The sequence below is a fragment of the Parathielavia appendiculata genome, assembly GCF_033297405.1.
Source record: "Parathielavia appendiculata strain CBS 731.68 unplaced genomic scaffold N657scaffold_1, whole genome shotgun sequence".
NCBI lineage: Eukaryota > Fungi > Ascomycota > Sordariomycetes > Sordariales > Chaetomiaceae > Parathielavia > Parathielavia appendiculata.
Genome location: NW_026944220.1, coordinates 2,575,006 through 2,600,801, shown reverse-complemented (window position 1 = coordinate 2,600,801; position 25,796 = coordinate 2,575,006). Strand labels below are relative to the sequence as shown.

At 58.0% G+C, this 25,796-nt stretch overlaps 9 protein-coding genes across 9 annotated transcripts; 4 read left to right on the top strand and 5 right to left on the bottom strand.

The window, feature by feature from the left end:
- Positions 1–95: 95 nt before the first annotated feature.
- N657DRAFT_676650 (PLP-dependent transferase) lies at positions 96–2,166 on the bottom strand (the record flags this gene model as incomplete). The annotated part of the gene is made up of 5 exons (XM_062795913.1): positions 96–713; positions 790–915; positions 972–1,738; positions 1,858–1,921; positions 1,984–2,166. The coding sequence occupies 5 exons, from the start codon at positions 2,164–2,166 to the stop codon at positions 96–98; spliced, it is 1,758 nt and encodes a 585-aa protein (XP_062652709.1).
- A 702-nt stretch (positions 2,167–2,868) lies between these two features.
- On the bottom strand, positions 2,869–5,346 carry N657DRAFT_652491 (SPX-domain-containing protein; the record flags this gene model as incomplete). The annotated part of the gene is made up of 3 exons (XM_062794300.1): positions 2,869–3,153; positions 3,221–4,825; positions 4,888–5,346. 3 exons carry the CDS (start codon positions 5,344–5,346, stop codon positions 2,869–2,871), a joined length of 2,349 nt encoding a protein of 782 aa, XP_062652708.1.
- Positions 5,347–6,349: 1,003 nt separating this feature from the next.
- N657DRAFT_629939 (arginine N-methyltransferase 2) lies at positions 6,350–7,785 on the top strand (the record flags this gene model as incomplete). Its single annotated transcript, XM_062790937.1, has 2 exons — positions 6,350–7,643; positions 7,751–7,785. The coding sequence occupies 2 exons, from the start codon at positions 6,350–6,352 to the stop codon at positions 7,783–7,785; spliced, it is 1,329 nt and encodes a 442-aa protein (XP_062652707.1).
- A 664-nt stretch (positions 7,786–8,449) lies between these two features.
- Positions 8,450–10,680, top strand: N657DRAFT_629938 (uncharacterized protein; the record flags this gene model as incomplete). The annotated part of the gene is made up of 4 exons (XM_062790936.1): positions 8,450–8,494; positions 8,668–9,034; positions 9,086–10,008; positions 10,060–10,680. 4 exons carry the CDS (start codon positions 8,450–8,452, stop codon positions 10,678–10,680), a joined length of 1,956 nt encoding a protein of 651 aa, XP_062652706.1.
- Positions 10,681–10,917: 237 nt separating this feature from the next.
- On the bottom strand, positions 10,918–14,976 carry N657DRAFT_608824 (AAA-domain-containing protein). The gene is made up of 2 exons (XM_062790280.1): positions 14,748–14,976; positions 10,918–14,684 (listed from the first exon to the last, which is right to left on the bottom strand). The coding sequence occupies exons 1-2, from the start codon at positions 14,862–14,864 to the stop codon at positions 11,010–11,012; spliced, it is 3,792 nt and encodes a 1,263-aa protein (XP_062652705.1). The 5' UTR covers positions 14,865–14,976; the 3' UTR covers positions 10,918–11,009.
- Positions 14,977–15,221: 245 nt separating this feature from the next.
- Positions 15,222–18,284, top strand: N657DRAFT_639459 (DNA replication licensing factor MCM7). Its single transcript, XM_062791776.1, has 3 exons — positions 15,222–15,434; positions 15,487–17,825; positions 17,890–18,284. Exons 1-3 carry the CDS (start codon positions 15,386–15,388, stop codon positions 17,971–17,973), a joined length of 2,472 nt encoding a protein of 823 aa, XP_062652704.1. The 5' UTR covers positions 15,222–15,385; the 3' UTR covers positions 17,974–18,284.
- Positions 17,965–19,943, bottom strand: N657DRAFT_686377 (mitochondrial ribosomal protein). The gene is made up of 2 exons (XM_062796827.1): positions 19,211–19,943; positions 17,965–19,151 (listed from the first exon to the last, which is right to left on the bottom strand). The coding sequence occupies exons 1-2, from the start codon at positions 19,848–19,850 to the stop codon at positions 18,328–18,330; spliced, it is 1,464 nt and encodes a 487-aa protein (XP_062652703.1). The 5' UTR covers positions 19,851–19,943; the 3' UTR covers positions 17,965–18,327.
- Positions 19,944–20,097: 154 nt separating this feature from the next.
- N657DRAFT_639457 (ribosomal biogenesis regulatory protein) lies at positions 20,098–21,099 on the top strand. Its single transcript, XM_062791775.1, has one exon. The coding sequence runs from the start codon at positions 20,202–20,204 to the stop codon at positions 20,808–20,810; it is 609 nt and encodes a 202-aa protein (XP_062652702.1). The 5' UTR covers positions 20,098–20,201; the 3' UTR covers positions 20,811–21,099.
- Positions 21,100–21,640: 541 nt separating this feature from the next.
- On the bottom strand, positions 21,641–24,487 carry N657DRAFT_46697 (uncharacterized protein). Its single transcript, XM_062787515.1, has 3 exons — positions 23,619–24,487; positions 22,685–23,488; positions 21,641–22,629 (listed from the first exon to the last, which is right to left on the bottom strand). The coding sequence occupies exons 1-3, from the start codon at positions 24,136–24,138 to the stop codon at positions 21,908–21,910; spliced, it is 2,046 nt and encodes a 681-aa protein (XP_062652701.1). The 5' UTR covers positions 24,139–24,487; the 3' UTR covers positions 21,641–21,907.
- Positions 24,488–25,796: the final 1,309 nt, after the last annotated feature.

Below are 25,796 nucleotides of genomic sequence, written 5' to 3'. Positions count from 1 at the left end.
CATGTGAGTGGAGACCACCCTGTCCCCCTCATCTCATATGTCGCGTCTATAATAATCCAGAACCCCAATCAATACCACATTGGATGACATCCCTTTTATCGCCTCCCCATCCCCTCTTCCTCCCGCCTCCTCTCCTCCTCAGCAACATCCAATGCTGCCTTGAACGTATCCACCAGCTCCTCGACCTCCTCCAATCCGACGCTCACACGCACCTGCTCTGCCTTGGCCCCGTACGTGCGGATGTATGCGAGCCCCTCGGGGTCGGTGCCCCAGATCGCGTCGTTGAAGGGGAATGCCAAGGTGTGGTGAGCGCCGAGATGAGGCCCATGAAACACGGAGAGGTTGTCGTAGAATGCGCGGGCCACGCGGAGGGTGGTGAATTCGATCGCCATCAGACAGCCGTAGCCCGGCATGAAATCGGCTGTGGCGGGACGCATCATGGCGGCGTAGTTTGCGTGGGTGTCGGTGAAGGGCGGGTAGAGGACGGCGGTGACCGGGGAGGTGGGGGATTGGGAGTGGGAGTGGAGGAAGGTGGCGAGGGCGAGGGCGTTGCGGTTGAGGATGGCGGAACGCGCGAGGTAGGAGGCGCTGTTGGCGAGGAGCTTGGCTGCGTCTGGGTGGAAGTATTCGTTGATGAACTGCGCGGTGAGGGTTGATTTGAGGGGGCCATGGAGAGGTGATGATGGAGGGAGGGTGATGGCGCCGCCCATTACCTGTTGCCAGTCAGAAAAGGGGTGGGCTAGCTAGCGAGACGAGGAGAATGGGGCAGGGTTGGTTGGGGGACCATACGTTGGCGTAGCCGCTAACGGACTTCGTAATGGACGTGACGATGGCGTCGACCACGGGGGAGACGTCGATATTGCAGAAAGACCCGATCGTGTCATCGACCACGACGGGGACGGAGTATTTGTCGGCCTGTAGTCGTCAGCATCTGCCAAGAAAGGGCTTAGAGGGGCTGGTGAGTTACTTACCACCTGCCTCAACCGCCTCAAATCCACGCTCACCAGAATCGGATTACTCGGAAACTCTGCAAACACATACGCCACCCTCCTGCCAGCCTGCTTCTCCTTCTCCAGCCACGCCTCCAGCTCCTCCATGACACCACTCTCCGCATCACACTTCCCAAAATGCTTCACGCCCCCTTCACTCTCCTCAAACAAATGAAAACTACTATGAAAGATCGACCCCAAGACCACCACCTTCCCTTTACCCCTCACCTCCACCATCGCCTGATGCAGCCTCCAAACAGCCGCCATGCCCGTTGGGTACAACCACACCTCCTCTTCCCCGACCTTTCCCCCACCACCACCAACCAGACCCGCAATCCTCCTCCTCAATCCAACATGTCCCTCGCCCCAAGGCAACCCCCGGGACCCAGGGACCCGCTCGATACCAACCTGCTCCGCGCCAGCATCGCCACCCTCCCACTTCCAAACAACCTCCACTTTCCCTCTCTGCACCGCGGGGAGCAAAGCCGCAGCTAGCCTGCTGCTGACGCCGACGCCAGAATTGTTCCATACCCCCATCGCGCCGGGGGCGAGGTCTAGGGGGTATGCGACGGCGTACAGGCGGACAGGGTCGTCGTTGCCCAGGAGGTCGGTTTCTGGCTCTGAGGGAAGCGGGAAGGTTAAGGGGATGTCCAGGACGTGGAAGGAGAGGTCGGATGGGGGGATGGTGTGATTTGGCGGGCGGTGGGGGGAGGCAGAGAAGCGGAGAGTGGTTTGGAAGACATCGGGGTCTGTGTTCTTGTTATCAGGCTTGGTCGGATGGGATGTGAAAAAGGTGAGGGTATACTGAAATGGCATTGGGGAGAACGAATGGAGAGGGACGGTGGGGCAATGGTTAGGTTTGACGCACGAGTGTAGAGAAGGAGGCCTTGGGTTGCGGGAAGGGAGAGTCTGGCATGGAGGACGGTTGATAACTGGGCATGAAGTTAATCTCGATGACTTATTTAGGTACAACGAAGATATAGGAGAGACATACCTCGCGCACCTCGCTGAATGGCCTGAAGCGCGGGTAGATGGAGACAAGTTTGGCCATCAGTTCGGGGTCGCCGCGCCGGAGAGCCTTGGCCGTGTCCCAGCCGGGAATATGGAACGTGATATTGTGCGGCGCCTCGGGGGGCAGCGAGTGCCCCAGCTCCGTGTTGATCTGCTTGACAGGCATGTTTACTGCTCTTTTCTTGCACGTTGTCTAGCAAAGGGAATGGCACTCATGAAGGTGTGAACGAGAGATGAGTGGTGTTGTTTGAGCAGTGTGTCTGTTTGAAGAAAGTGAAGTAAACACTGTTAAAAGCCACTTAGCAGCGTGCCTCTCAAAAGAGGCACCTCCGAGAATAGTCAGCGAGCGAGTGGAACGGGCTGTGCTGTGTAGACTATATCAATGAGTTGTAAAAGTTCCTCGATGTCGCGACTACCGAAACCGGCACCTCCGGAGGCGTATCGGGCCGCTGTGGACCTGTGTGGAGGAGGCCCGGAGCAGTGGGAGCACGACATTGCGTAGGTGCCATCCTCGGACGGTGGCGTTTCTTTGCAAAGCAATGCCGACGCCTCTTATCCTATGACTGCCCGTTAGGCAATTTCAGACACTATGCTGCATTCGGGTGACTCACATTAGACGACAAACCGAGTGAGTGGAGTTCTGCTCAGCTGTGCTCTGATGTGCCTGGCGCATGTTGGCGACTGTTGCAGCCATTGTAATATTTCCACATTTTGTTGCTACAAAAGGTAAGTTATACAGACTATCGATATTGCAACCTACCCAAGAGACACCCGCTCTCCATGTGCTTGACGGAAGCTTGGTTACACAAGGGCGCATTACTCCGATCCCGGCAAGCACCACCATTTCGCTACACATTCAATATACATCCTACCACAACTTCCTCTCCTTCCCCTCAAACGCAAAGTTCAACGCCACCGCCACAAACAACGCGGCGCACAGCACGCTCGGCCCAAGCTTATCGTAGTACCGCGCCACCCTGCGCTCGCGAATGGCCCGGCTGCGGTACAGGTAGATAATGACCGAGTAGCAGAGCGAGAGGATGGCGAGCAGAGTGAAGGCGCCGGCCGCGACAAACGACGCCCTGCTGCCGTGCTGGGTGCTGAAGTTGAGCAGCGTCACAGCGATGGTGCCAATGTAGATGGAGTACTCAAGCTGTACAATGGTAAGCAGGGTGCGGATTCGGCGTCAGGGAAAGGATCGTGTTGTCCTGGGGGCTTACCCATCCCAAGAAAGTCCTTTCAGCCGCAAAGTAAACCTTTGGCTCGACCCGCACAGGGACATAGATCTTCTTGCCCTTCGGCGCCTTGAACCTCTTTTGTTGGATCTCGCCCGCCCCAAGCAGCGACTCTAGTCTCGCGTTGCGAGGCACCTCGGTCGCCCGCGGCCGGGGCATCACCGCCTTGATCAGCCACCACGCGCCGCGCCCAGCAGCGTTCAGCGTGGTCGACACGCGCGTCTGGTAGTATGTCCAGCCGCCCACTCGCCGGGCGTGCTCCAGCCTGTCCTCGTCATCCTCGTCGTCCGAGTCGTAGATGTAGGTATCGTCCCCATTTGGCCTGTCCGCCGTCTGGTCCTCCACATCGGCCGCCGAGACGGCCCGGCCGTTCCGCGGCACGGATGTGCTTGACTCGCCAGCCTGTGGCACCGCGGTCCCAGGCCTGTTGTCATCGTCCGAGTCATAGTCGTCCTCTTCGTCCTCGTCGTCTGAGAGCGACGTTGTTGCCGAGTGCTCCAGCCGCTTGATGCCGAAATCATGTGTGACGGGCTTGCGGATGTCGATGTCCATCTGAGGCATCCAGTACGGGAGCAGGTTGATCCTGTCAGGAAACAAGCAGGCAACGCCGTGAATGAACTTGGAGAATTTGGGTACAGCTTCGACGAGGTGGCTGGAAATTAGCTGCCGCACCCATTCTGGTGGCTCTTGGCCGAGCTGTGTCTGGAGCTTGACCTCGAGGATGGCGTATGGGAACCGGACGACATCGCCTGGTGGGAGTTGCGAGAAGGGGTAGTCGATTCCGATGTCCATGCGCCTCCAGTTGTCACCTGATCTTTTGACTCCGTCCAGGTTGTCCTCACGAATCATGGTGAGCTCGGTGTCGAGCGAAATGCGGACACGGGCATCGGCAGGCAGCTGGAACGCTGTTCGGTGGTAGAAAGACCGGCACACCGGCTTGTAGCCTTTCTTGAGGACAGACCACTGGATCTCGCGGGCCAACCTCTCGTCCTCGGCAATGGCCTTCTCCGACTTTTTGCCCTCCTTCCGCACCTTCTCGAAGATGGCTGCTGGGAGCAGCTCGCCCCGGAGATAGGCGTTCACATTCTTCTCCTTGAGCGAGAAACGGGCCTTGACTGACTTCTCGCCAGTCCAGTCCTCGCGGTGTGTCTTGCGCTCGACGAATATTGCTTCGCTCTTCATGCTGCCATACCAGCGTAGCCGGATAGCCTCGGCGCCCTCGGTTTTCTTGAGACGCCCTTCATACAGCTCCCATGTGTCCGGGTTGTCGTAGTAGATGGACGTGATGGCCGAATCCGCCTCTTCAAACTCCTTGCTCGCGTTGAACACCAGCACAGGCAGATGCTTGAGGATGATGAGCTTGAGTTCTGTGACGTTGTCGGGATGGACCCAGTATTTGGTCGTGTGCCGGACGAAGCTGCCTTGGCTTCCTCCGGCAGCACTGTCGCCCTTGACCGGGTTTCCCCTTGTCCGAACGATGTCGTAGAGCTTGGACAGCTTGACAACTGAGGCGTCGTAGTTTTCCTTGTAAAACGGCTTCGCTTTGAGGCGGGTATCGAAAACGGGTCTCAGATGCCAGCCCGTCATTTTCTGCCATTCCGTCAGCTGTCCTTTCTCCTGGAAAAAACTCCAACTTGGCGTCCGCAGCTTACATCGTGCTTTTTGATGATCTTGTAGAAGCCGGTGTAGTTGAGCTGCACAAACTTGGCAAGGTCGTGGACTTCGGCGATGATGTCGCTCAGGTCCTCCTCAAGCAGCATAAACTCCTCCTCGCTCGGGCCTTCCTGTCCGAGGCCGCGCTCGTTAAGCCGGTTGACGACGTCTCGGACCTCACGCTCGCTGACGGCGATGCGGCGCGAGATCTCCATGGCCTTGACCTGCTGCTTGGTGTGCACCTTGTCCAACTCGGCCTCGAGCTTGCTCACGAAGCTGCTCTCGTCCTCCTCGGTCCATTCGCGGCGCGGCTGCTTGGCCGGCTTCGCGCCGGCATCGTCAACGGGTTGGACGGGCCCGCTGGGCCGTTTGAGGTCGGCCTTGAGGCCGTCATAGTCAATGTAATACCATTGGTATTCGCGGATGACGCTCGACCGGAGCTGCTCGCCGAACTTCATGACGACGACGCCGGGGGGAGCTCGCCAGGCGGGATCGCGAATTCGGTTGCGCGGAGAGTGTAGACGTTTGGAGCGAGACTTCAGGTCATGGAGGATCAGCACCATGAGGCGGGGCGCCTAGAGCTCGCCACTAGCCAAGCCTGCCCGACTGCGAGCTTAATCCTGGAAGTTGGAGCTTCCTTTATCTGGTTTGAAGCTCCACTTAGGTCGTCGCTGGTCGAGTCACTGTCCGCCAGTTTGAGAGATGCTTCGTGTGCTTTCGTCTCAATTGAGCTGTGGGATCACGGACGGTGTTCTTCCAAACATGTGAGAAACCAACAAACTCGATCTTCAAACCAGCGGCCTAGTCGTACTTCGGTGCCGCGGGCAAAGCGACACTTTGTAGCTGCTCCACAGCCACGAACACGTGTGGAATTGAGTGCTGCGATTGGCGAATTGGTTGGCTGTCACTTGTGCCCTGGGTAGGTTTGGTGGAGTGGAGGGGCTCAGCTCGCCTTGAGCTTGTCGAGACCGCGACAGTGATGTGAGCTTGCTGTGTGTCGATGGGATCAGCGCTGGCCAACTGCAACTTGGAATGGAATTCCATTGATCATGAAACAGGAAACGGCAGACGGTAAACGAGCTCTCCTGACTGTGAAGATAAGCATGTCAGAATCTCTGACCGCCGTTTGCTAGAAACATATTTTGGCAGCTTGGTTGGAATCTCTTTAGCCGTGATCCATACAGTAACTTAGTCCAAACGGATACCGAAACCTTTGCCAAGCCCAGCTGCGGACCCGCCTAGTACTCCAAGGAAAAATTGACGCTTGGCGTCTGGCTCCCGGAATCATCGCGTCGAGGGGCAGCGATCGCGGGGCACACCGAGAACGGAATCTTCAGGTCTCGGAATTGGCGTGTTTGGCCGCCCATCATTACATACCAACATACGGACTACCCAAGATACTTTTCTTTATCGAGACTATAACCACGAGACTGCAGTACACACAAAAGACCCCCTCCCAAAATGTCCGACGCCGACGCCGACACCATCTCGGCCCGCATCTCCCCTTCGTGCCCCCCGGAGACACAGCGCGTGCTAACCGCCGCCTGGGCGCACGACCTCGAAGCCGTCAAGAAGCTGCTCGACGAGCCCGGCAAGGCGCGCGTGCAGGACCCCACCACGGGCGAGACGCCGCTGCACGCAGCCATCCGGTCGTGCGGCTCGCCCTCGGAACAAGACGATGACCCGGCCGATTTGGAGGCGGCCAGGAAGGTTGTTTACGAGCTCTTGCTGTGGGGCGCCATCTGGAACGATGTCGACGATCATAACGAGACGCCCGGGTGCGTGGCGCGCCGGTTGGCGAGGACAGAGTTGTATAATCTGTGTGTCGAGGCTGGGGTGAGGGCGGAGATGTTGTTTGGGGTTATGGATGGGTACGAGGAGCTTGGAAGTGAGGGGGAGGATGTCGAAGTGGTGGACTTGGACGAGGAGGATACTGGGATGGTGGTGGTTGGCGAGGATGGGGATGAGCCGCCCGAGTTGGTTGATATCGAGGCCAATGGGCAAAATAAGACGGCGGAGGAGGAAGTGCAGGAGGATGAACCCCAGTTTCGGCCACCAAAAGACCATACAGAAGCCGACGTCATCTCCGAGGCGTACCTGCGGTCGAAGCTGACCTACTCAGACGGAAAGCTGGTGGATGATAAAGGCAATGGCGTCATGATGGCATGGGAGACCGACATCATGCGCCAGAGTGTCGATGCTCTGTTGCCGGGCAAGGAGCCGGGGAAGAGAATACTCAACATCGGCTTCGGAATGGGCATTATCGACACCATGCTTGCCGAGACCAAGCCGTCGCGCCATCATATCATCGAGGCCCATCCCGGTGTCCTTGAACACATTTCAAGCCCCGGTTCGAAGTTTGGCGCTGCCTGGGAGGAGAGCGGTCCTGCTCCCGGCGCATTCAAGGTCTACAAGGGGAAGTGGCAGGAAGCGTGCCACCAGCTGCTCGAGGAAGGCCAAATATACGACGCCATCTACTTCGACACTTTTGGCGAAGACTATTCCCAGCTGCGCATGTTTTTTACCGAGTTCATCCCCGGTCTCTTGGACAGCGAAGGGAGGTTTGGCTTTTTCAACGGCCTCGGCGCGGATCGCATGATCTGCTACGACGTCTACACCAAGGTGGTCGAACTGCACCTTGTTGATGCTGGCCTAGACGTCGATTGGAAGGTGATTGATGTCGAAATGTCGCACCTAGCCGAGGCTGGTAAGGGAGAGTGGGAAGGTGTCAAGAGGAGATACTGGACGCTCGACAGTAAGTTGTCTTCTGATTCGAAGCTCTTCACACCCTGCAAGAAAAGCGGCCTTTGCTCATCCACTCCAACCGGGCCCTTCCTTGTTAACTTCCATGACACGTTACAGAATATCGGCTGCCGACTTGCACGTTCCTGGGTTGAAGCGCATACCGGTTCTGGCAAACAAATTCTCTCGATCTAAGTGGCGGGAAGGCTGCATACAGGCAAGGCTGCAAAAGTGCACAACCGGCCCAGGCCTCAGTGCATGCATGAGACCACCACAAGCCCGCCTCGTGAATGGGAGCTTCCCCCCATCGCGGACACTGGCTAGCAGAGCGCAATCATGCAGATGACTCCGCATGGAGACATACAGATACAACCAACGCCCGTGAGATGGATCTGACAAACGACTTTGAGAGCCCTCCTCTGATGCCTCGGAGCGCTTCTCCGTTTAACCTTCACCTTCCAAGTTCTCCCTGTGATTCGCTGCCATAATCCAGCATGCTGTCAAAGAAGCAACGCCGCCAGTGTCTATGCCTCGCCGAAAACGTCGCCCTCCTTTCACTGCTACGGCGGGCTCCTACCACTGCCCACGCGAACCAACCTTCTCAGTCAGTCATCGATGATTCGGGACGGATTATCTCGTTCAAAAGTGAGGTTGCCATGGCGAAGACCTTCTCTTTCCTCTGTGGAATATCAGACGACCCTGGTCATGTGATTGCTACCTGCGTGGAGCAGTTGACGGATAGAAGAGGAATCCGGGTTGTCGTCGCCATCAATAAGGAGCGCCCGGAGTGTGGGGACGAGATCCTGAAATTCATCAAGAATGGTCTTGAGCGGATACTCGGTCATCTATCTCGTGCGGACAAAGGTGTGTCTGAAACATAGGCCGTTCACCAGGTCCTTACTTACAAGGTTTCTGTAGTAGAGCAATCCCTGCTAGAGAATATGGTCCTCGATGCAATCATAGATATGTGCAAACAGCGCATATTTTCTCGCATCCGACCTCGACGCTGAGCCTACTTTGCTTCTGTTCTTGATCAGATTCTTTATGCTGTCCGCAAGCATCATAACCGCAGAAGATCTGGAACTGAAGTTGAAGGCTTCATCAGGGGTGCGGGCCGTCTCCAGGACTGCCTGACACAACTGGAAACCTGCCCGGAAAAGGATGTCCTGACATACATCAAGGCCGTACTTTCCGCAGCCCACCGGGTCAACAGGGCGACGGATCTCGACAAAATCTTCCAGGAGTTTAGCTCAAGGGACGTGGATCCATCAACGCAAAATAGCTTCCGGCTACGGCTAGGCAAGATTGCCAACTATTGGGAGTGTGCCATGTACCTGCTTCGAACAGCCAAGGACTCGAAAATCTTCAAGGAAGCGGAGGTCAAACTCCTGTCTCTCGACTCGGGTCTCTTCACTAGGGAGTTAACAGCCCCGATTCCTGACTGTTCTCTTGCAGGCTGCCTTGTACGATGCGAAACTGGCTCTCCCACTGCCTTTGGCGCCAGAAACATAACTTCACGGTTGGTGGGCTTGGGCAAGACCAACGAGGCCTTCCTCTCGACCGTCCGGAAATCCCTCCGCGAGTCGCGTGTCCATGCCGAAGTCCAAATTGTGTGCTACTATGAACTTCATCCACAGGCTTCCAAGCCACGCGTTATCTGCTCCAGCAAGGATGCTTGTTACCTCTGTAACCTGTTCATCAAACTCCACGGAACGTTCCACATTCCCAGAACCCACGGCAACCTCTACTTCGGCTGGCGGATTTTACCAATCCCTGCCCTCAACCGCGTCCTGGTCCAACTCAACAAAACTTTGGAGACCCGGATACGAGAAGTCGTTGGAGAACTCATGACCTTCAAGAATCCAAGTCTGATGTTATGCCTTAATGAGAACGAAAGCACAGTTTTCTCGTTTTCGACCCATCTGCCTAAAACGGCCACTTCTGTGATGACGGCCGAAGCCTCGGGCAGTGGAGCCCTTGAGGGGCTTGACACCGCTCAGAGAGGCTTATTTCCAACCGCGGACATCCCTTCTCCCGGGCCGTTGTCGTTTGAAATTCCTCCTCCGGTAGCAACGACGGGGACTCATGACCGAGCATCGGCTGCTCCTATGGGTATTACCTGGAGGCCCCCAACGGGCCAGGAAGGCCAGCAGACTACGTCCAGTCTACCAGGCGGACAATCTGTGGATCATAATGGTCCCCCTCCAGCTAACGGCGAAGCTCATACTGAGTTGGCGACGGGGTTGGCCAACTCGGATGCGGTGCCTGACGAGTTGGCCAACGCTTCTTCCCATGCACGCATGATTCCAATAAATACAAACCGTGTTTCTGAGCAGGTTGAGTCAGGGATTGCACTGGAGTTAGAGAAACAGCCCAAGGTAACCGAATCTGAACTGGGCCTGCAACTAACATCAAGACACGCTTCTCAGTCAGGACTGACGCCAAACCTAGATCTTGGAAGGGACCCTCGGTTGAAAACAGGCCGGCCACTAGAACCAGTAGCAGGACTCGATGAGCCAAACCAAAACCATGAACCGGCATCTGATCTTGGGAAGGCAAGACGGAATGGAGAAGCAGATGTCGATGGCCTACAGACCCCTCCGGGGTCCAGTTCGAGCTTCAAGCAGGAACTCGAGACCGAACTCGAGCAGCTGCCAGAGCCAGAGCCAGAACCAACATTAGGCCAAGTACCAAACCCAGACTCAAACCAAGAACAAGACACCAGACCTAGCTCAAGCCCAACAATTATCCCTGACCCCGCTCCCGATCCCACTCCATTGCTCGAGGCCGGAACACCCCGTCAACTGCATCTCAACAGAGATCAAGTCCTCTGCCTCCGACTAGACGACACAACGCAAAGAATACCCTGCATCACAGCCGGGCGCATCACCATCCTTCCTGAGATCATCCGCTCCCTGAGGAAGCGGTCCTGCTGCGTTACCGAGGCACGCATCCACTGGCTTCCGCGACGGCGGGCTGCAGCTTTCTATATTGCGCGGCCGAGGGGGTTTGTCGAGCTTGACATGTTTTACGAAGGGGGTAGATATTGACGGGGGCAGTGCAGAGTGTGTCTACATTGCCTACAGGGGGGAGGTTGTGGTTGTTGATTTCGTCAGGGGCTGGCCGGATCCTGAATAGCTTGGCATGTATCCGGTGTCTCGCAACAAGAACGGAAGAGGTAAAGGACGGGTAAGATAATCGACATTGGAAATTCCTGCTGAACAGGCGTCTAGATTCTCATCACCACACATCAATCGAGTGAAAGGCGATTGGTGCTAGCCAGAATTACATATGTATTAAACCCCTATTCAGCTCACCTCTACAGGACAGAACCTACGCCACACCTATGCATTATAGGCAGGCTACATACAACTGTACACTACATAAGACTACTCCGCCCGCCAACCTCCATACTCGCCTGTCCATCCTTCATATCCCCGCTCCTCCCCACCACGAACTCGTGATAGATCCTCTCCAGCCTCCTTCTCTCCTCGGCACTGATACTCGCGCGCGTGCCCTCGAGCGCCTTGGCAAGGTGTTCCCAGCGGATCACCACCTCCGCATTCCCGGGAAAGCCGTCCATCGCCGTCTCACCACCACCCCCTTTCACCCCGTTGGCGTTGACGCCGGCGGCAGCGGCAGCAGACTTAGACAACTTCTGCTTGACCCGCTTCCGAGCGAGTTTGATACCCTCCAGCTTGCTGGCTATGGCGGCCTGTTCCGCGAGCATGGCGGCCCGGGTTCGGGGCGGCACCGCCACCGCCGCAGGGTCGGATGCTGACGACGATGCGGGATCCTCGTCGTCCTCGCCGTAGCGGAACTGGACGAAATTCCTGACTGATGATGACAACAACGAAGAAGAACCGCCCGGTTTCCTTGTAGCGCCGCCGCGGCGAGTGGCATTACTGCCGCCGAGGGTCTGGTCATGGTCGTGAAGGACGTCATGGATGGCTTCCAACTGGGCGTTCGACACCAGCGCCTGGAGATCGGCGCCCGAAAACCCTTCGGTTCGACGGCCCAGCTCAAGCATGTCCTCCTCCGACTGCCAGACTTCGTCGGCTACCTTGACTTTCTGGGCGAGCGCCCGGATGATGTCGAGGCGGTCTTCGAGCGTGGGGAAGTCGCACAGCAGGGACTTGTCCAGGCGGCCTGGTCTAAGCAGGGCAGGGTCGATGAGGTCCGGGCGCGAAGTCGCGGCCAGGACGTAAACGCCCGACAGGCCCTCAGCGCCGTCCATCTGGGTGAGCAGCTGATTGACCACGCGGTCGGTGACGCCTGTGGAGTCATGGCCGCGTTTGGGGGCGATGGAGTCGAACTCGTCGAAGAAGAGGACGCAGGGCTTCGCGGCGGAGGCGCGCTCAAAGAGGTCGCGCACGCTCTTTTCTGAGGCGCCAATGTACTTGTTGAGGATCTCGGGGCCCTTGACGCTGATGAAGTTGAGCCCGCACTCGCCTGCCACGGCGCTGGCGAGAAGGGTCTTGCCGCAGCCGGGGTAGCCGTACAGGAGAAGCCCGGAGCGCAAGCGGAGGGGGCATTGAGCGAAGATCGGGGCGTACTTGGTCGGGTACTGCAGGGTCTCAAGGAGAATTTGGCGCGTCTCTTTCAGGCCGCCAATCGAGGAGAAGGTTGTTGTTGAGCTTTGGAGGGTAACGTTCCGCAACGACGCCGGTGTAAACCCCTTGAGGGCCTTGTCAAAATCGCTGTGGCTTAGATGGATAGTAGTTGCATCGAGGTCCGGCGACTCGCCCACACTTCGGCTCAGCGCCTCGTTGCGCGCTCTGGAGATGAGCAGAATCAGATCGCCCGGCATATACCCGTCAGTCTGACCAGCAATGTCGAGGAAATCAAGATCATCCTCAAGCACGAAGCCACTGGGTTTGCTTCCTAAGCCCTTTTGGGCCGGCCGGGTTGGACCATCCATCCATCCGCCACCGTCTCCGTCTGTGGTGCTACCGTCTGCGGTGGTAGGGCGACTACCATGGTCATCCTCTGGTTCCACATCCCCAGGATATACGGAGCCCTGCTTGGTAAGAGCCTCCAGGATGTGCCGCCTAGTCTCCTTGTCAGGGGCACCCAGGTCGACGATCTCGCGGACAATGTGGCCACCAACAAGGACATTATGCAGGGAGTCCTTGCCTTGGCAGGTTGCCAGCAAGACCACATTACTGTCCATGCCACAGCACTGTCTGACCATGGAGCAGATGGCCTCGCTTATCTGCCGGCTGCGGCCGTTCTCGTTACCCACCTGCAGTTCGGTCTCGGCCGGACACAGACGGTCGAGGTCATCCAAGACGACCACTGCCTTGCCTCCGAGTCTTGCACCCCAGCTGGCAGCCATGAATATGTGGGCCAGCGTCTCCTTGACGGTGGATATCCTGCTATCGTCGTTCACCAGCTTTGTGCAGGGAAAGTAGGTGGTGTGGTAAAGCTGGGATGACCGCAAAGCCCGAACGACCGACTGTGCGACGCATGTCTTGCCAGAACCCTGTCCGCCGGTCAGGAGGACCGACGACATGTGCGAGAGATGGGATTTGAGCTTCTCCAGAAGCGAATCGATGCCAACCAGGAGAGAATCGGACGAGTCGAGCTGATCCGCTTCAAAGTCGGATAACCACGACGGCTTTGGGACGGCAGGTTGGACTGCGATGGGCAGTTTCCAATCCGCGCCAAGGATCCAATTCAAGGGTCTCTTCCCAGAGCCTTGGGCAGCTGGCAGCGAGGGCTCAAACTTTACAATGGCACCTTCCCAACCACGGGGGCACTTCAGTCCGTCATGTACTCCCAGGACCTGACCATCTGTCAGAGGTCCTAGTAGCAGGCCATTCCCGTCTGGCCCGTAGATGTGCTTGATCTGATTCGCGGCCTCTTCTCGTTCCGCCTTGGACTGCCCGCCAAACTTCAGGGCCGAAGACTGGACAGGCTTTGCCGACTGAAAGGGGTATATCTTGAGTCTCTGCACCGAATCGCGGGCGATTCCCTCTTGGTCAGGGGTCTTGCGCGGCAGCTGGACCGAGGCGGGCTCGATCTTGACTACACCACCGACGATTCCTTGGCACCCAAGCGCAGCACACAATGACGATGATAGGGCCATTGTCTGCCCGTCTGGCGGCTCATCCCACGGCCGAAGGCAGGCGACGATCTTGGTGGATGCTTTCGCTGCAGGGTCTGCTTCTTGTGGTTGATTTGCTGAGTCAAGGGGCTGCTGCAGCCCGGCGGGCCGCACGAGACTCGCGGATACCCATCTGACCCCTTTCAGCTCCTTTCCAAGAATTAGGCCTCGATCAACCCAGACACTGAGATCTTCTGGTGGTGCCTCGTCGTCGAACCACTCCTGGCAATTCTTCCTGTCCACGCCTCTAAAAAACAGGACCGACTTCTTCTCCTCTTTGGCGTTCTTCCTCCTAGCGGTGCTTGCTGTGCTCCTGCCGCTCTTCTTCGATGCGCCGCCCACACTCCGGTTGTCCTTGCTGCTCCGCTGTTTCTGTCGGGTTTTGGGCGCCACAATGACCTCAGCATCGGGGGCGATCTTGGCAAAGGGGACGTCGACGGGAAGAGCAGGCTCGAGCGAGAGAATCATGATGCTTGCAGTCGAAGTCTGAGATAGGTGCAGCGTCAGGGGGTGGGCGCCGGCTACAAGGCCGCCAGGGGCATAGGCGGGATTGGGGACGGCACGGATCTGGAAGAGCAGGTTGTCCTCCAAGAAGGTGCCATGCAGCTCAATCATCTCCCAGTCCTCGGGGGTAAGGGGCTCGATGTTGACGATGTGGGCCATGGGCGGATCGAAGTGGATGGTTGCGGTAACCTTCTGGCCGTCCTTGAGTCCCACGCTTGCGGCGAGGGTTGCGTCCAGCTCGACGAGCGGCACCTCCTGGTCCCGCGCACCCCGGGCCCCGGTGATGCCGTCTCTCCCAACAATTGGGGCAACTTTCCGTTTGCTAGCCATGCCCGTCCACCCGACGTAGATGGACTTGGTCGAAGCGGTAGCACCTGTTGCGGATGCGCCAGGAGGAGGAGGGACGCGGTAGCTGAGTTCGACGATGACATTTTGCGCGGGCTAGAGTGTAGAAGAAAACATGTCAATTACGCATATCAATCCTGACATAGCGAAGGCGCTTACAGTGTTGACGTTTGCGAGCAACGACGCCAGCGACGGGGGCAGGTTCACCAAGCAATTCTGTAGATGCACCAACGAGATCTCGGCAGCCGTGGACTGCGCGTTCTTGCGCGGCGCCATTTCAGCTCGAGCGGACCCAAAGTCAGGTTTTGTCGGTCGGATACTATATTGTCCTGGGAGAGCTGGAGTGGGAGTTGCGCATGTCGAAGGTACCTTAAGTCCAAAGCAAGAGAGCACACGGGTCGCGCAGCATATGGCCTTGGGGAAGCTTCCCGGCAATTTGCATGTGCCGAGGCAAGACCGCCTCCGAAAATGGGCAAGGGGTTGTTTCCAAGCCGGGAAACCCCATGCATGCCAAGACTAAAGTGCAACTGGTCACAGCTGTCGCTGCACCGAAGCACGCTCAATTACCCCTGGCCTCGCAAGGCGCGCGAAAAAGCGCGTTCCATTCATTGCAAGCCTCGGGCGCGCTCCCCTGTCGCGAAGGCGCCCGCCCAGCCTCCCACTTCCAAGCATTCCAAACCGCCAAATGTCCTTCTATCGCAACAATTGAAGCTCAATTCGTCGCGCAGCCCGCCCTATCCTCACCACCGCAAAATAACCGACAATTCTGGGAGAAGGGCATCATCACACTCGCAGCCATGGCGCTCCTACAAATGAAGGCGCCTGTTGACTACCAGGTGCAGCAGAGTGGGTGCAAGTTCGCTACATTTCGGTGCTTGCTTAGCTGATGGTAGAGCAGCTGCGTTCGAGAACTTCCTGTCCGACTTCAAGACCTCCGCGCAAGAGACCATCACCCATGCCTTGGGCAACATCAACATCGACGAGGACGACCTCAGCGACGAGTATGACTTTATGGATGAGGACGACAATGCCCAGCAGCAGCGCCGCCGTCAAAAGGCTCAGAAGCAACCGCCGCGGCACAAGTACCGCGACATGCTTCAGCAGCTCGCCGACAGGAAGATCAGCGAGGTCGTCATCGAGCTGGACGATCTCCACGCGTACGAGGAGGATGTGAACGAGGGGCTCAAGCTGGTCGAGTGGGTTGAGCAAAATACGAAGCACTACGTCGAGATCCTTTCTAGGGCCGTCGACAAGCTGATGCCCCCGCCAAGCGACAACATCACCTTCAAAGACGATGTGCTCGACGTCCTCATGGCGAACCGGATACAGCGCAACCAGATGCTGGCAGGCATTGCGGACCGGGAATCAGACCCCACCATCCTCAGCGACCAGTACCCCGCACAACTCACCCGGCGATACACGCTGGTCTTTAAGCCGAGGACGTCAACCAACGACAACCCGGCGAAGGCGCTGTCTGTCCGCCAGGTCCGAGGTGATCATCTCGGCAAGCTCATCACCATCCGCGGCATTGCAACCCGCGTCTCCGATGTCAAGCCCATCGTCCAAGTCAGCGCTTACACATGCGACCGCTGCGGCTGTGAGATCTTCCAGCCCGTCGCCGACAAGCAATACGGCCCTCTGACCCTCTGCCCGTCCAAGGACTGCGAGGAAAACCAGTCCAAGGGGCAGCTGTACCCGTCGTCAAGGGCGTCAAAGTTTATGCCCTTCCAGGAGGTCAAGATCCAGGAGCTTGCAGAGCAGGTCCCCATCGGCCAAATACCCCGGACGTTGACCGTGCTGTGTTACGGTAGCCTTGTCAGACAAGTCAGCCCCGGTGATGTCGTCGATATCTCCGGTATCTTCCTCCCCACCCCGTATACCGGGTTCCAGGCCATGCGTGCCGGCCTGTTGACCGACACTTACCTTGAGGCGCACCACATTGTCCAGCACAAGAAGGCGTACGAGCACATGGAGATCGACCCCATGATGGCCCGGCGAATTGCCAAATTCACACAGTCGGGCAACCAGTACGAGTACCTTGCCAAGTCAATCGCGCCAGAGATCTACGGCCATCTCGACGTCAAGAAGGCCCTTCTGCTGCTGCTAGTCGGCGGCGTCACCAAGGAAGTCGGCGACGGCATGCGTATTCGCGGTGACATCAACATCTGCCTGATGGGTGACCCCGGTGTGGCCAAGTCGCAGTTGCTCAAGTACATCTCCAAGGTGGCCCCGCGCGGCGTGTATACCTCGGGCCGCGGCAGCAGCGGCGTCGGTCTCACGGCCGCCGTGATGCGCGACCCAGTCACGGACGAGATGGTGCTCGAAGGCGGCGCTCTCGTTCTCGCCGACAACGGCATTTGCTGCATCGACGAGTTCGACAAGATGGACGACAACGACCGCACCGCCATCCACGAAGTCATGGAACAGCAAACCATCTCCATCTCCAAAGCAGGCATCAGCACCACCCTCAACGCCCGCACCTCCATCCTCGCCGCCGCCAACCCCATTTACGGCCGCTACAACACGCGCCTGTCGGCCGTCGAGAACATCAACCTCCCCGCCGCCCTGCTTTCCCGCTTCGACATCATGTTCCTCCTGCTCGACACCCCGACCCGCGAGACCGACGCCCAGCTGGCCAAGCACGTCGCACACGTGCATATGCACAGCCGGCACCCGGACCTGGGCACCGCCGACGGCGTCGTCTTTTCCCCGCAAGAAGTCCGCGCCTACGTCGCGCAGGCGCGCACCTTCCGCCCCGTCGTGCCGCAGGCCGTGTCCGAGTACATGGTCAAGACGTACGTGCGCATGCGCGGCGCTCAGCGGCGCGCCGAGAAGCGCATGCAGCACAACAACTTTGGGCACACCACGCCCCGTACCCTGCTCGGCGTCGTGCGGCTGGCCCAGGCGCTGGCACGGCTGCGGTTCAGCAACACTGTCACCCAAGAAGATGTGGACGAGGCGCTGCGGCTGGTGGAGGCTAGCAAGGAGAGTCTGGCGGCGGATGAGAGGAGCCAGAGTGGGCGGCGGGTGCTGAATGCCAGTAGCAAGATCTATAACCTTGTCAAGGGGCTCGCGGATACCGGCGCGTGCAGAGCGGATGATGCGGAGGATGAGGAGGAGGAGGAGGAGGGATATGGGGTGGAACTGAGCTTGCGGAAGGTCAAAGAGAGGATTATTGCCAAGGGATTCACCGAGAATCAGTGGCTGGCGGCTTTGGAGGAGTATACCGAGTTGGATGTGAGTTTTTCTTGCAAAGATCCCCGAGATGTTGAGCATGATGGACTGACTGTGAGGCATACAGGTCTGGCAGACGGCTGGCAACGGCACGCGGTTGGTGTTTATCACGTCGGGAAACGCCGAGAGGGAGGGGAGCCAAGAGCTGTGAGGGTGCTGCCTGGGATGGTCATGACTTGCGTGAGCTGCTGCACTTAGGTTACTGTTTTATGTCAAACACGGCGTTTGTAGGGGTCAGCTAGGGAATCGAATGGCTGAATGGCGAAGGCGGTTGTAACGGTTTGGTCCCTTATGATGTAGCGGCGTAGTCCTGTTGGTTGGGAAGTGAAATGCAGTTAAGACTGAAGTCTTGTGTGTGCCTCAAACCCATAGTGGTTGACGCATCAGTGATCATACCATTGTAAAGGCGGTGACTTGAATGCGGGACAAACTTGGCCTCTATCACAGTACAGTTTACATCTCTTCTATACAACCCATCCCATAGGTAGTTTACAAACACGACTCCTCAAATTCGCATCGTCAGCAGCGCAGCCCGTTCCATCTCGCCCAGCACGCCGCTCCCCGCCAGCGTCCACTTCTCCGTCACCGTCTTCTCGTCCACCGTCGCCCGCAGCATGCCGCTGGCCGCCCAATACTCCATGAGCGCGCGCGCTTCGAGTTTGTCGACGCCACGGACGCGCAGCACCTGCACCGAGCGCAGGACGGCCTCGACGCGGTCATCATAGCCACGGAAAAAGGGGTCCTTCTGCGGAACCTCGACGGCGTTCGGATCCAACCCGTTGGCCTGGGCCTCGGCGCGGGCCTGTTCGGCCTCGCGCTGCGCGAGGGCGAGCTCCATGCTCGGGGTGCGGGGCGCGTTGTTGCGGGCCGTGGCGGCGATGACGGCGCCGCCCGAGGGTAGCTGCACGGCGCCGCCGAGCGCGTCGGCGAACAAGCGCACCAGGGCCAGGTCGTGTGAGTGGATCAGGTCAAAGGCCGGCGAGCGGTAGTCCGAGATCTTCATGATGTGAGCGAGCCCGTCCACCGAGAGGAGGATGGGCGGGCGGTTGGCGCCCTGCGTCGTCAGCTCGCTCCACAGGGCCTGGAAGACGGGCCAGGCGGCATCGGGTTCCTTGGCGGCGTTGGCGAGCGCCAGGAGCGGCGTGTTGGGCGGAACGGATTGCGAGAGCTCTGGATGGGGGTTCACGGTGTAAGTTCTGGCAAGAACGTTCTCGTTGGCGCGCTTGATGGCTTGGAGGAGCTTGAGCACGTAGACGGGTTGCATGTACTGCACCGGGTCGGTATTGGGGATGGGGGCGTATTCGGTACAAGCGGTGGTGAGTTCCTGGGCTGGGAGGGGTCAGTGTCTGCATACCCAACTGGAAACAGAATGGCGAATTTGTGAATACCTTCTGGTATGTGGATAACGACCCAGTTGTTCAGATAGGCGTGGGCCATGGCCTGGAGCACCATCATGCTCTTACCGGTCACCTTGTCACCAGTGACGACTAGGCGCAACGTCTGCCTCTTGTCGACGGCATTCTGCATCCTGTTCGCCAAGTCGACCGTCTCCTTGCGCACCAGGACGGCGGGTTTCCTGAACATGCCCCAGCACTGTGTGGGCTTGAAGGCCTCGCTGGCGCGCAGCTGGTCCTGTAGCTCGACGGGTAAAGCCATGACCCTGGCCATATTGGCTGGATTGGCCAAATCGGCCGAGCCCAGGTCGGTCAGCCACGGCACGGGAATGGCATTGTCGTTGCTGAGGGTGATGCGCTTGCGGTAGGCCTTGCGCTCGCCCGGCAGCGGGGGCCTTCCCCTGTCACCGACCTTCTCCTTCTTGAACTTGCCGAGCTTCAGCTTCTTGCCGGCGCGGGTGTGGTTCTTCGGCTTCCCGTCGGCCTGGGCCTCCTTCTTGGGGCGTGGATTTGCGGTCGTCGTTGTGAAGGGAGCTGCGCGGACGAGGGCGAACGGCGTTGATCGAGGAAGCGAAGATACTGGAATTCCCGCCGATGGCCGCAAGAGGCAGCGCAGGCAATTGGGCGCCGACATGTTGAGTGTGTGTCGTCTGTCGGCAACCGCGACTTTCTATTGCATCGTGGGGTGCCGTCCGAGTCGCCAATGGCTGCTGACCGAGGCTGCTTCAGAATCGCGGGTCGCTGCCGAAACAAAATCGGACACAGACGTTGGAAGTCGAAGCACGGGCCATGCCTAGATCAAGATCGTTAAAAGTGGGAGATCTGCACATTTTGCAGTGCCACACCGCCTAAATTCTGGGAAGTTTCTCGGCTAAACCTCACTGAAGATGCCTTGCTCGGACGGGCGTTTGCGCAGACAGCATCACAACACTCGAATAACCAGCTCTCAATCAACACACCAACCCAAGAGCCATTCAACGCTGTCATGTCTACCGCCACGCAAAAACCTGTCAAACTCCCCGTCACAGTCGACAAACCGACCCCCTACACCTTCGACCTGGGCCTGCTCCTCGCCAACGACCCGAACCCAGTCTCGATCCCGCCCACAGCCGCCGCCGACCGGACCTCCCTCGAAACCCACCTCACCTCGGTCGCCCGCGACGGGGCCCAGGTGCTCATCAACCAGCTCCTCACAACCTGCACAATAACCTCGCACCGCGACGGCGTGCTCCTCACCCTCCCGCCTCCGCAGACCCCGCTACCCCGCGAGAAGCCCATTCCGACGCCCAAGCCCGAGACCAAATGGTCGGCTTTCGCCAAGCGGCGCGGCATCAAGCCCAAAACGCGCGAGCAGCGGCGCAACCTGCAGTACAACGAGGCCACGGGCGAGTTTGAGCGCAAGTGGGGGTACAAGGGCGCCAACAAGGCCGGGCAGGACGACGCCATCATTGAGGTGAGCGCCAAGCAGCAGGCGGCCGAGCGGGAGAAGGGGACAAGCGTGAGGGGGGACAAGCGGCGGGAGATTCGGGAGCGGGTGAAGAGGAATGAGAGGAGGATGAGGAGGAATTTGAGGAATGCCGATGGGAGGAAGTAGAGGGGTGTCTTATGTTACGGTGGGCAATAGGAGATTGGGGAAAGGGTTGTCTGTATCATTGCAATTTGAGGCGTACGATAAGGCTTGTGATTCAACGGCTGTTGCTGGCGTTGCGTGTGGTATCGGGTCAGAGAGGAAGTGAAAACGCTGGGTTGGGTAGGGGCTCTACTCGGTAACATAAAGAGGGATTCGGCAGCGTATGTGACCTAGCTCGCTTGCGCACGTTCAGATGCAAAATCATCTTATAGTATGCCATCTCTGGGCCTTGGAACTCGACTGTTCACCACGACATCCATCCGTTTTATTACTCCTCTGAATCAAAGACACCTCTGTCGTACAACTCCTCCCATCCTCCTGCACAAGGAAAAGGCGCCGCCCTCCAATCATGCTTCATTCGTCGGCCACAAAGGAATCTTTCCGAATACTACGGATGCAATCCTAAGACCCAGGACGACCACCCTCGTCCTCCGCCACCCCACAAGAAGCAGCCGAAAGTTCTCCTTCTGTCACTTGATTCTGGCCTTCCCGTCCTCATTACTTTGCAAACCCCAACGGTATCGATAATGACACGGAAGCAAAACGGAACTGATTGAAAATGGCGAAAAAAGCGGACAAACGGATCAACCCTCCCATATCTCGAACATAGATGAGCCTGCCTGTGACTCGAGAATACTGGAAAAGGCATGGGCATGGGGTATTCCAACCGAAAAAGCAGAGAGTGAAAACGGTGAAAACTCGAACTTGAAATGACGGCGCTCAATCGATCGGCAGACTGTGGTGTGGAGGAAATAACGAGCAGGACGTCGTAAGGGACCCAGATCCCGCCTTGTGTACTCCGTGTGTCCTGGCTGCGTGTAGGGACGGGATTCGCGCCATCGGCTTTATAGGTGGTCTTATAACGCTGAGACAAAACAAGTCCAGTGCGAGAGCCGGAAGGAAACAACGTCGTCAACGGCTTCAAGACCGTGGGGTCGGACGGTTGAGGATAATGATGCTCTCGGACGCGAAACGGCAGACGCTTGCTATTCCCATGGCGAGGAACGAAAAAGAGATGCGAGAAGAAAATTTGGGGTTAAGGGGAGCGCGAAATGATCTTCTCAAAAATTAAGCGGAGACAGCGGCTTGATGGGCGAGAGGGGTCGTAACTCGCCCGACTTCCGCGGCGGAGTTTCCCGCTCACTGTTGATGGTGAGGGTTGTTGAGATGGAGCTCGTCTCCGCGACGCTCTCGCCCTCGCCCGGTGCCTTCTTCTTGAGCCGCCCTCTCTGCTCGGCTGCACCGCGGTTCAGGCTCTTGCCGCTGTCTGACGACGAAATGTTGCGCTCTTCCGGCTGTTTCTCCTCATCGCGCGTGCTGCTGCTGCCGTTGTTTTTCTTCTCGCCAACCCCCTTGGGTGGCGGTTGATCAAAGAGCGCATACTCTTCCTCGATGTACTTCGCCTCGTTCTTGCATCCTTTCCAGCAGTCGCGCCAGTCGCAGACCAGGAACTTGAAGCAGAAGGCGTCAATCTTCATGCATGGCTGGAAGCAAATGCATAGATTGCGAAAGTCCATCTTGTTCTTATCCGAGTGTGCGAGGAGGAGGCTTAGATGGCAGGTGATGGCGAAGAGCAGGTAGTAGTTGAAAGGCGGCAAATTGGAGAGTTCCTCGACGAGCAGGTCCGGCACCTTCGTCGCCCCGGCGCACTCCCTCGCAATCCTCTCCTGGGCTTCCTTGGGGAATAGCTCGTCGGGCAACTCTCGCAGCCACGCCTTCAGCATTGACCCGACGATGTTGATGTCGTAGAGATCTGGCTGCTCGAAAAGGTCCACATCAAGTTCTGCGCAACCATGTCAGCAACAGCGGCATAACGACAGCAGAGCCTGCCCACATACCTTCATCAAACTTCCGCTGCCACTTCTTGATCTGCGGTCCGCTCCCGGGAACCCGGTACAGGCCTTCCACCTCACTGCCCTTGTAGTTCAGGTAGTCTATTGCCCTCCACGGAAATGCAGGCATCCAGAACTCAGTCTTGTCTCGAGAATCCTCCAACCTCTTGGATATTCGGGTCAAACGTGCTTGTTCGACAAGTGGCAGATTGATGACCTTGAGGACGTAGTGCTCGTCGTCCACTACCGGTTCCTTAGGGGCCGGCGGCTCGTGTCTTGAACTCCCACCAAAGATGCGGTTGCTGATGATGCCTGCCGCTCTGCTGTGCTTGAGGTTGCTGAAGAAGGCCCCTCCGGGCGTCTGAGTATACGAGGGTGCCGGTGGCCTTTGATGGCCCTCTCTCTCCTGTTCTTTCCCTCTCCCGCTAACCTCTCTCGACTGGGATCGCTCGGCTGAATGATTCCTGACTGCGGAGGACATCATGTCCCTGAAAGACCGGTCGCGTGCTTGAAGCGGGGCCGTCCTCGGAGCTGCAGCCGAAGTGTAAGGCCTCTCGGGCTCGGGGACCTTGGCTGGTGCCGGCGCCGGTGCTAAAGCGTGCTCCTTCGGGCTCGGGCTGTCCTTGCTATCCTTGTCCTTGATCGACCTCGAGCGATGGAGCAGAGTGAACGGCTTAGGCTTTGACCTCTTTGACGAGGCTACCGAATTACCCGGGCTGTCGTAGTCTACGGTCGAGGCCAGCGACACTTCAGACCTGGATGGCAATGGCGTGTTCGGTTTCTGAACGGCGAGGTCCTGATGGGACGAGTCTGGCGCAAGAAAGCGGTGTTAGCACAACTTGAAACAACTTATGGCCGTCTTGCTCTAATACGGAATCGACAGAGCCCAGATTTCAGACCGGCATAGAACACACGACACAGGGGCAGAATGTTTGCCCACCTGAATGCTTCGTGCTTTGTTTGGACAGAACCGGCCGGTCTGCGTCTCTCGACATGATATCGGCGCGCGAGTTGGAGTGCTGGTGCACAATGGAACGGTCCGACGACTTGGCTCCCTTGCCAAAACTGAAAAAGAAGCCCGATTTCGAGGCCTTGTCTTCGCCGCGCCGCGCGTGCCTGTGGCCCAGCTGCTGTTGTTGGTCCTCAGCGTGATCTCTTGGCGAAGGCTCCGGCGGGTCGCGGGCTGGATCTACGTGCTCTTGTCGTTGGCGTTGTTTGTCATGCTGAACGGGCGACTGCTGGGGCTGGTGCAAAACGTCGGCAAGCGGTTGTGGCTCTCCCATACCGGCGGTTTCTGCCTTGATGTGGCCGGGTCGAAAAGGGGAATGCGGAGAGCGAGGCGAGGCAGTGTCGGGCGGCAGTCGCGCAAATTTGGGACCTGTCTCACCAGACCGGGAGTCCTCGCCGGGATGCGCTGACGCCCCCAGGGTGAGCGGTTGCGGTGCAGGTTTACGACCCATTCCCACCGTGGGACGAGTTGCCGGGTGCGCAGCCGGGCCACCTGGCAATCGACGGAGTTTTGCCCTGGGGTCCGGAGTATAGTAAGCGTGTTCCTGATTTGGGCTATGCGCAATCTGCCTGTGCCAACCAACAAAGCCCAGCAACTGCAGTTACCTGCGGGTGCGCAGCCGTGACACAGTGTCGAAGCTTACGGCTCAGGGTCGGGCAGGGTGCTAGAAAATGGAAACAGGCAGATTGCCGTCTGCGACAAATGAGCAAGCTCTCCGAAGAGGCACGGGCGAGGTTGTTGGAGGGGCAGGAGCAGCTGCAAGCACAGAGCGAACCTGGAAGAGACCTGGGCAGCTTGCGAGATGAACCGCGCTGCACCAAATCGGGCACTGGCAACAGCAGAGACGGGGAGTAAGGAACGGGCACACCGCTGCGCCCAGGCAGTCCGCGATTCCACACGCTAACAGCCGCCCAGGGGTACCCCAGCCCCGCCCCTTCGGCCAAAACGTCCGCTTTCAGGGCCCCGTTGTCGCAATTTGATTCGCAGCTGGGATGCTACCAGCACGGTTTTGCCTTATTGATCGACGGACCTTCCGACGAGGACAGAGAAGGATGTTGAACGGATGACGACGACCCGTCAACATTGCCTTCGGGTGTTGAGTCGTCGGCAGCGGCACACATTGCAGAAGTTGATCGGTTCGTCGTTGCGATGATTTTTGTAAAGATAAACCGTGTTAGTATCTTAGTTGACCCGACAGCAACTCCTCAGATAACCTTAAATACTCCCTCGAGACTCCGTACCAGAAGCAGTCTCCCGAAACGGAAGCCACAAAAGCAGAGCACAGTCCGTGTGTCTAACGGTCTGCCATGATGGACAGCTTTGCAGTACGATCTGGACTATGCTGAACCCTAGGTGTACAGTAGGCGCCGGGTTGTTCAACACATAGAAGGGAGATGCTCAGGTGATCCGGATATGACAGTTGATGCATGGCGGAGCGCTTCTTAGAACAATAACGGCGCCAAAGCGTTGTACTCGGCTATATACCTACCTGACCATGAACTAAAAGCACAGAACGCCACCCATGAGGTGACCAGAAGAGGGGCTCGAAAACGAAGACGGACGAGTCGTGGATGAAGGGCAATGATTCGCAATACAAGGGGCAGTCTCCAACGGGCCATACATCCGTACTCTTGGGTCAGCCACATCACGATTCGTTCGTTCTTTGTTCTCCTGGCTGGATCAACTTGCCACCGAGACAAGGCATCGGCCAACCTGACCTCAATGCGAGACAACAGTTGTGGCCCAGACTCCTCGGTCAAATGCCGTGGTCGACCGGATTCGCATGCAGCCCTCTCCACATTCATGTCCGATTGGGACATGCACTACAATGCTCGGTGTGGTCCGGGCTCACGCGCCCTGATCTAGGGGTCTCTGCGCTAGCCGTGTTTGTCTTAGTTCAGGAACACAGCAGGTCTGAAACTCGGGGCTGTTGTCTTGGCCGAGACTTCAACTGCCTCGATCGGTAACCTCGACTTAGACATGTGGCGGCCGGTCTATCCCTCAACTCTCAATTCAGTCATGGTGTCAAGGTCCTGGAGGTATAGTTAGCCAGCAGTCCTTCCAATTCTCTCAAAATCATAATGAGGCGCATTATCTTGCCCACCTCGG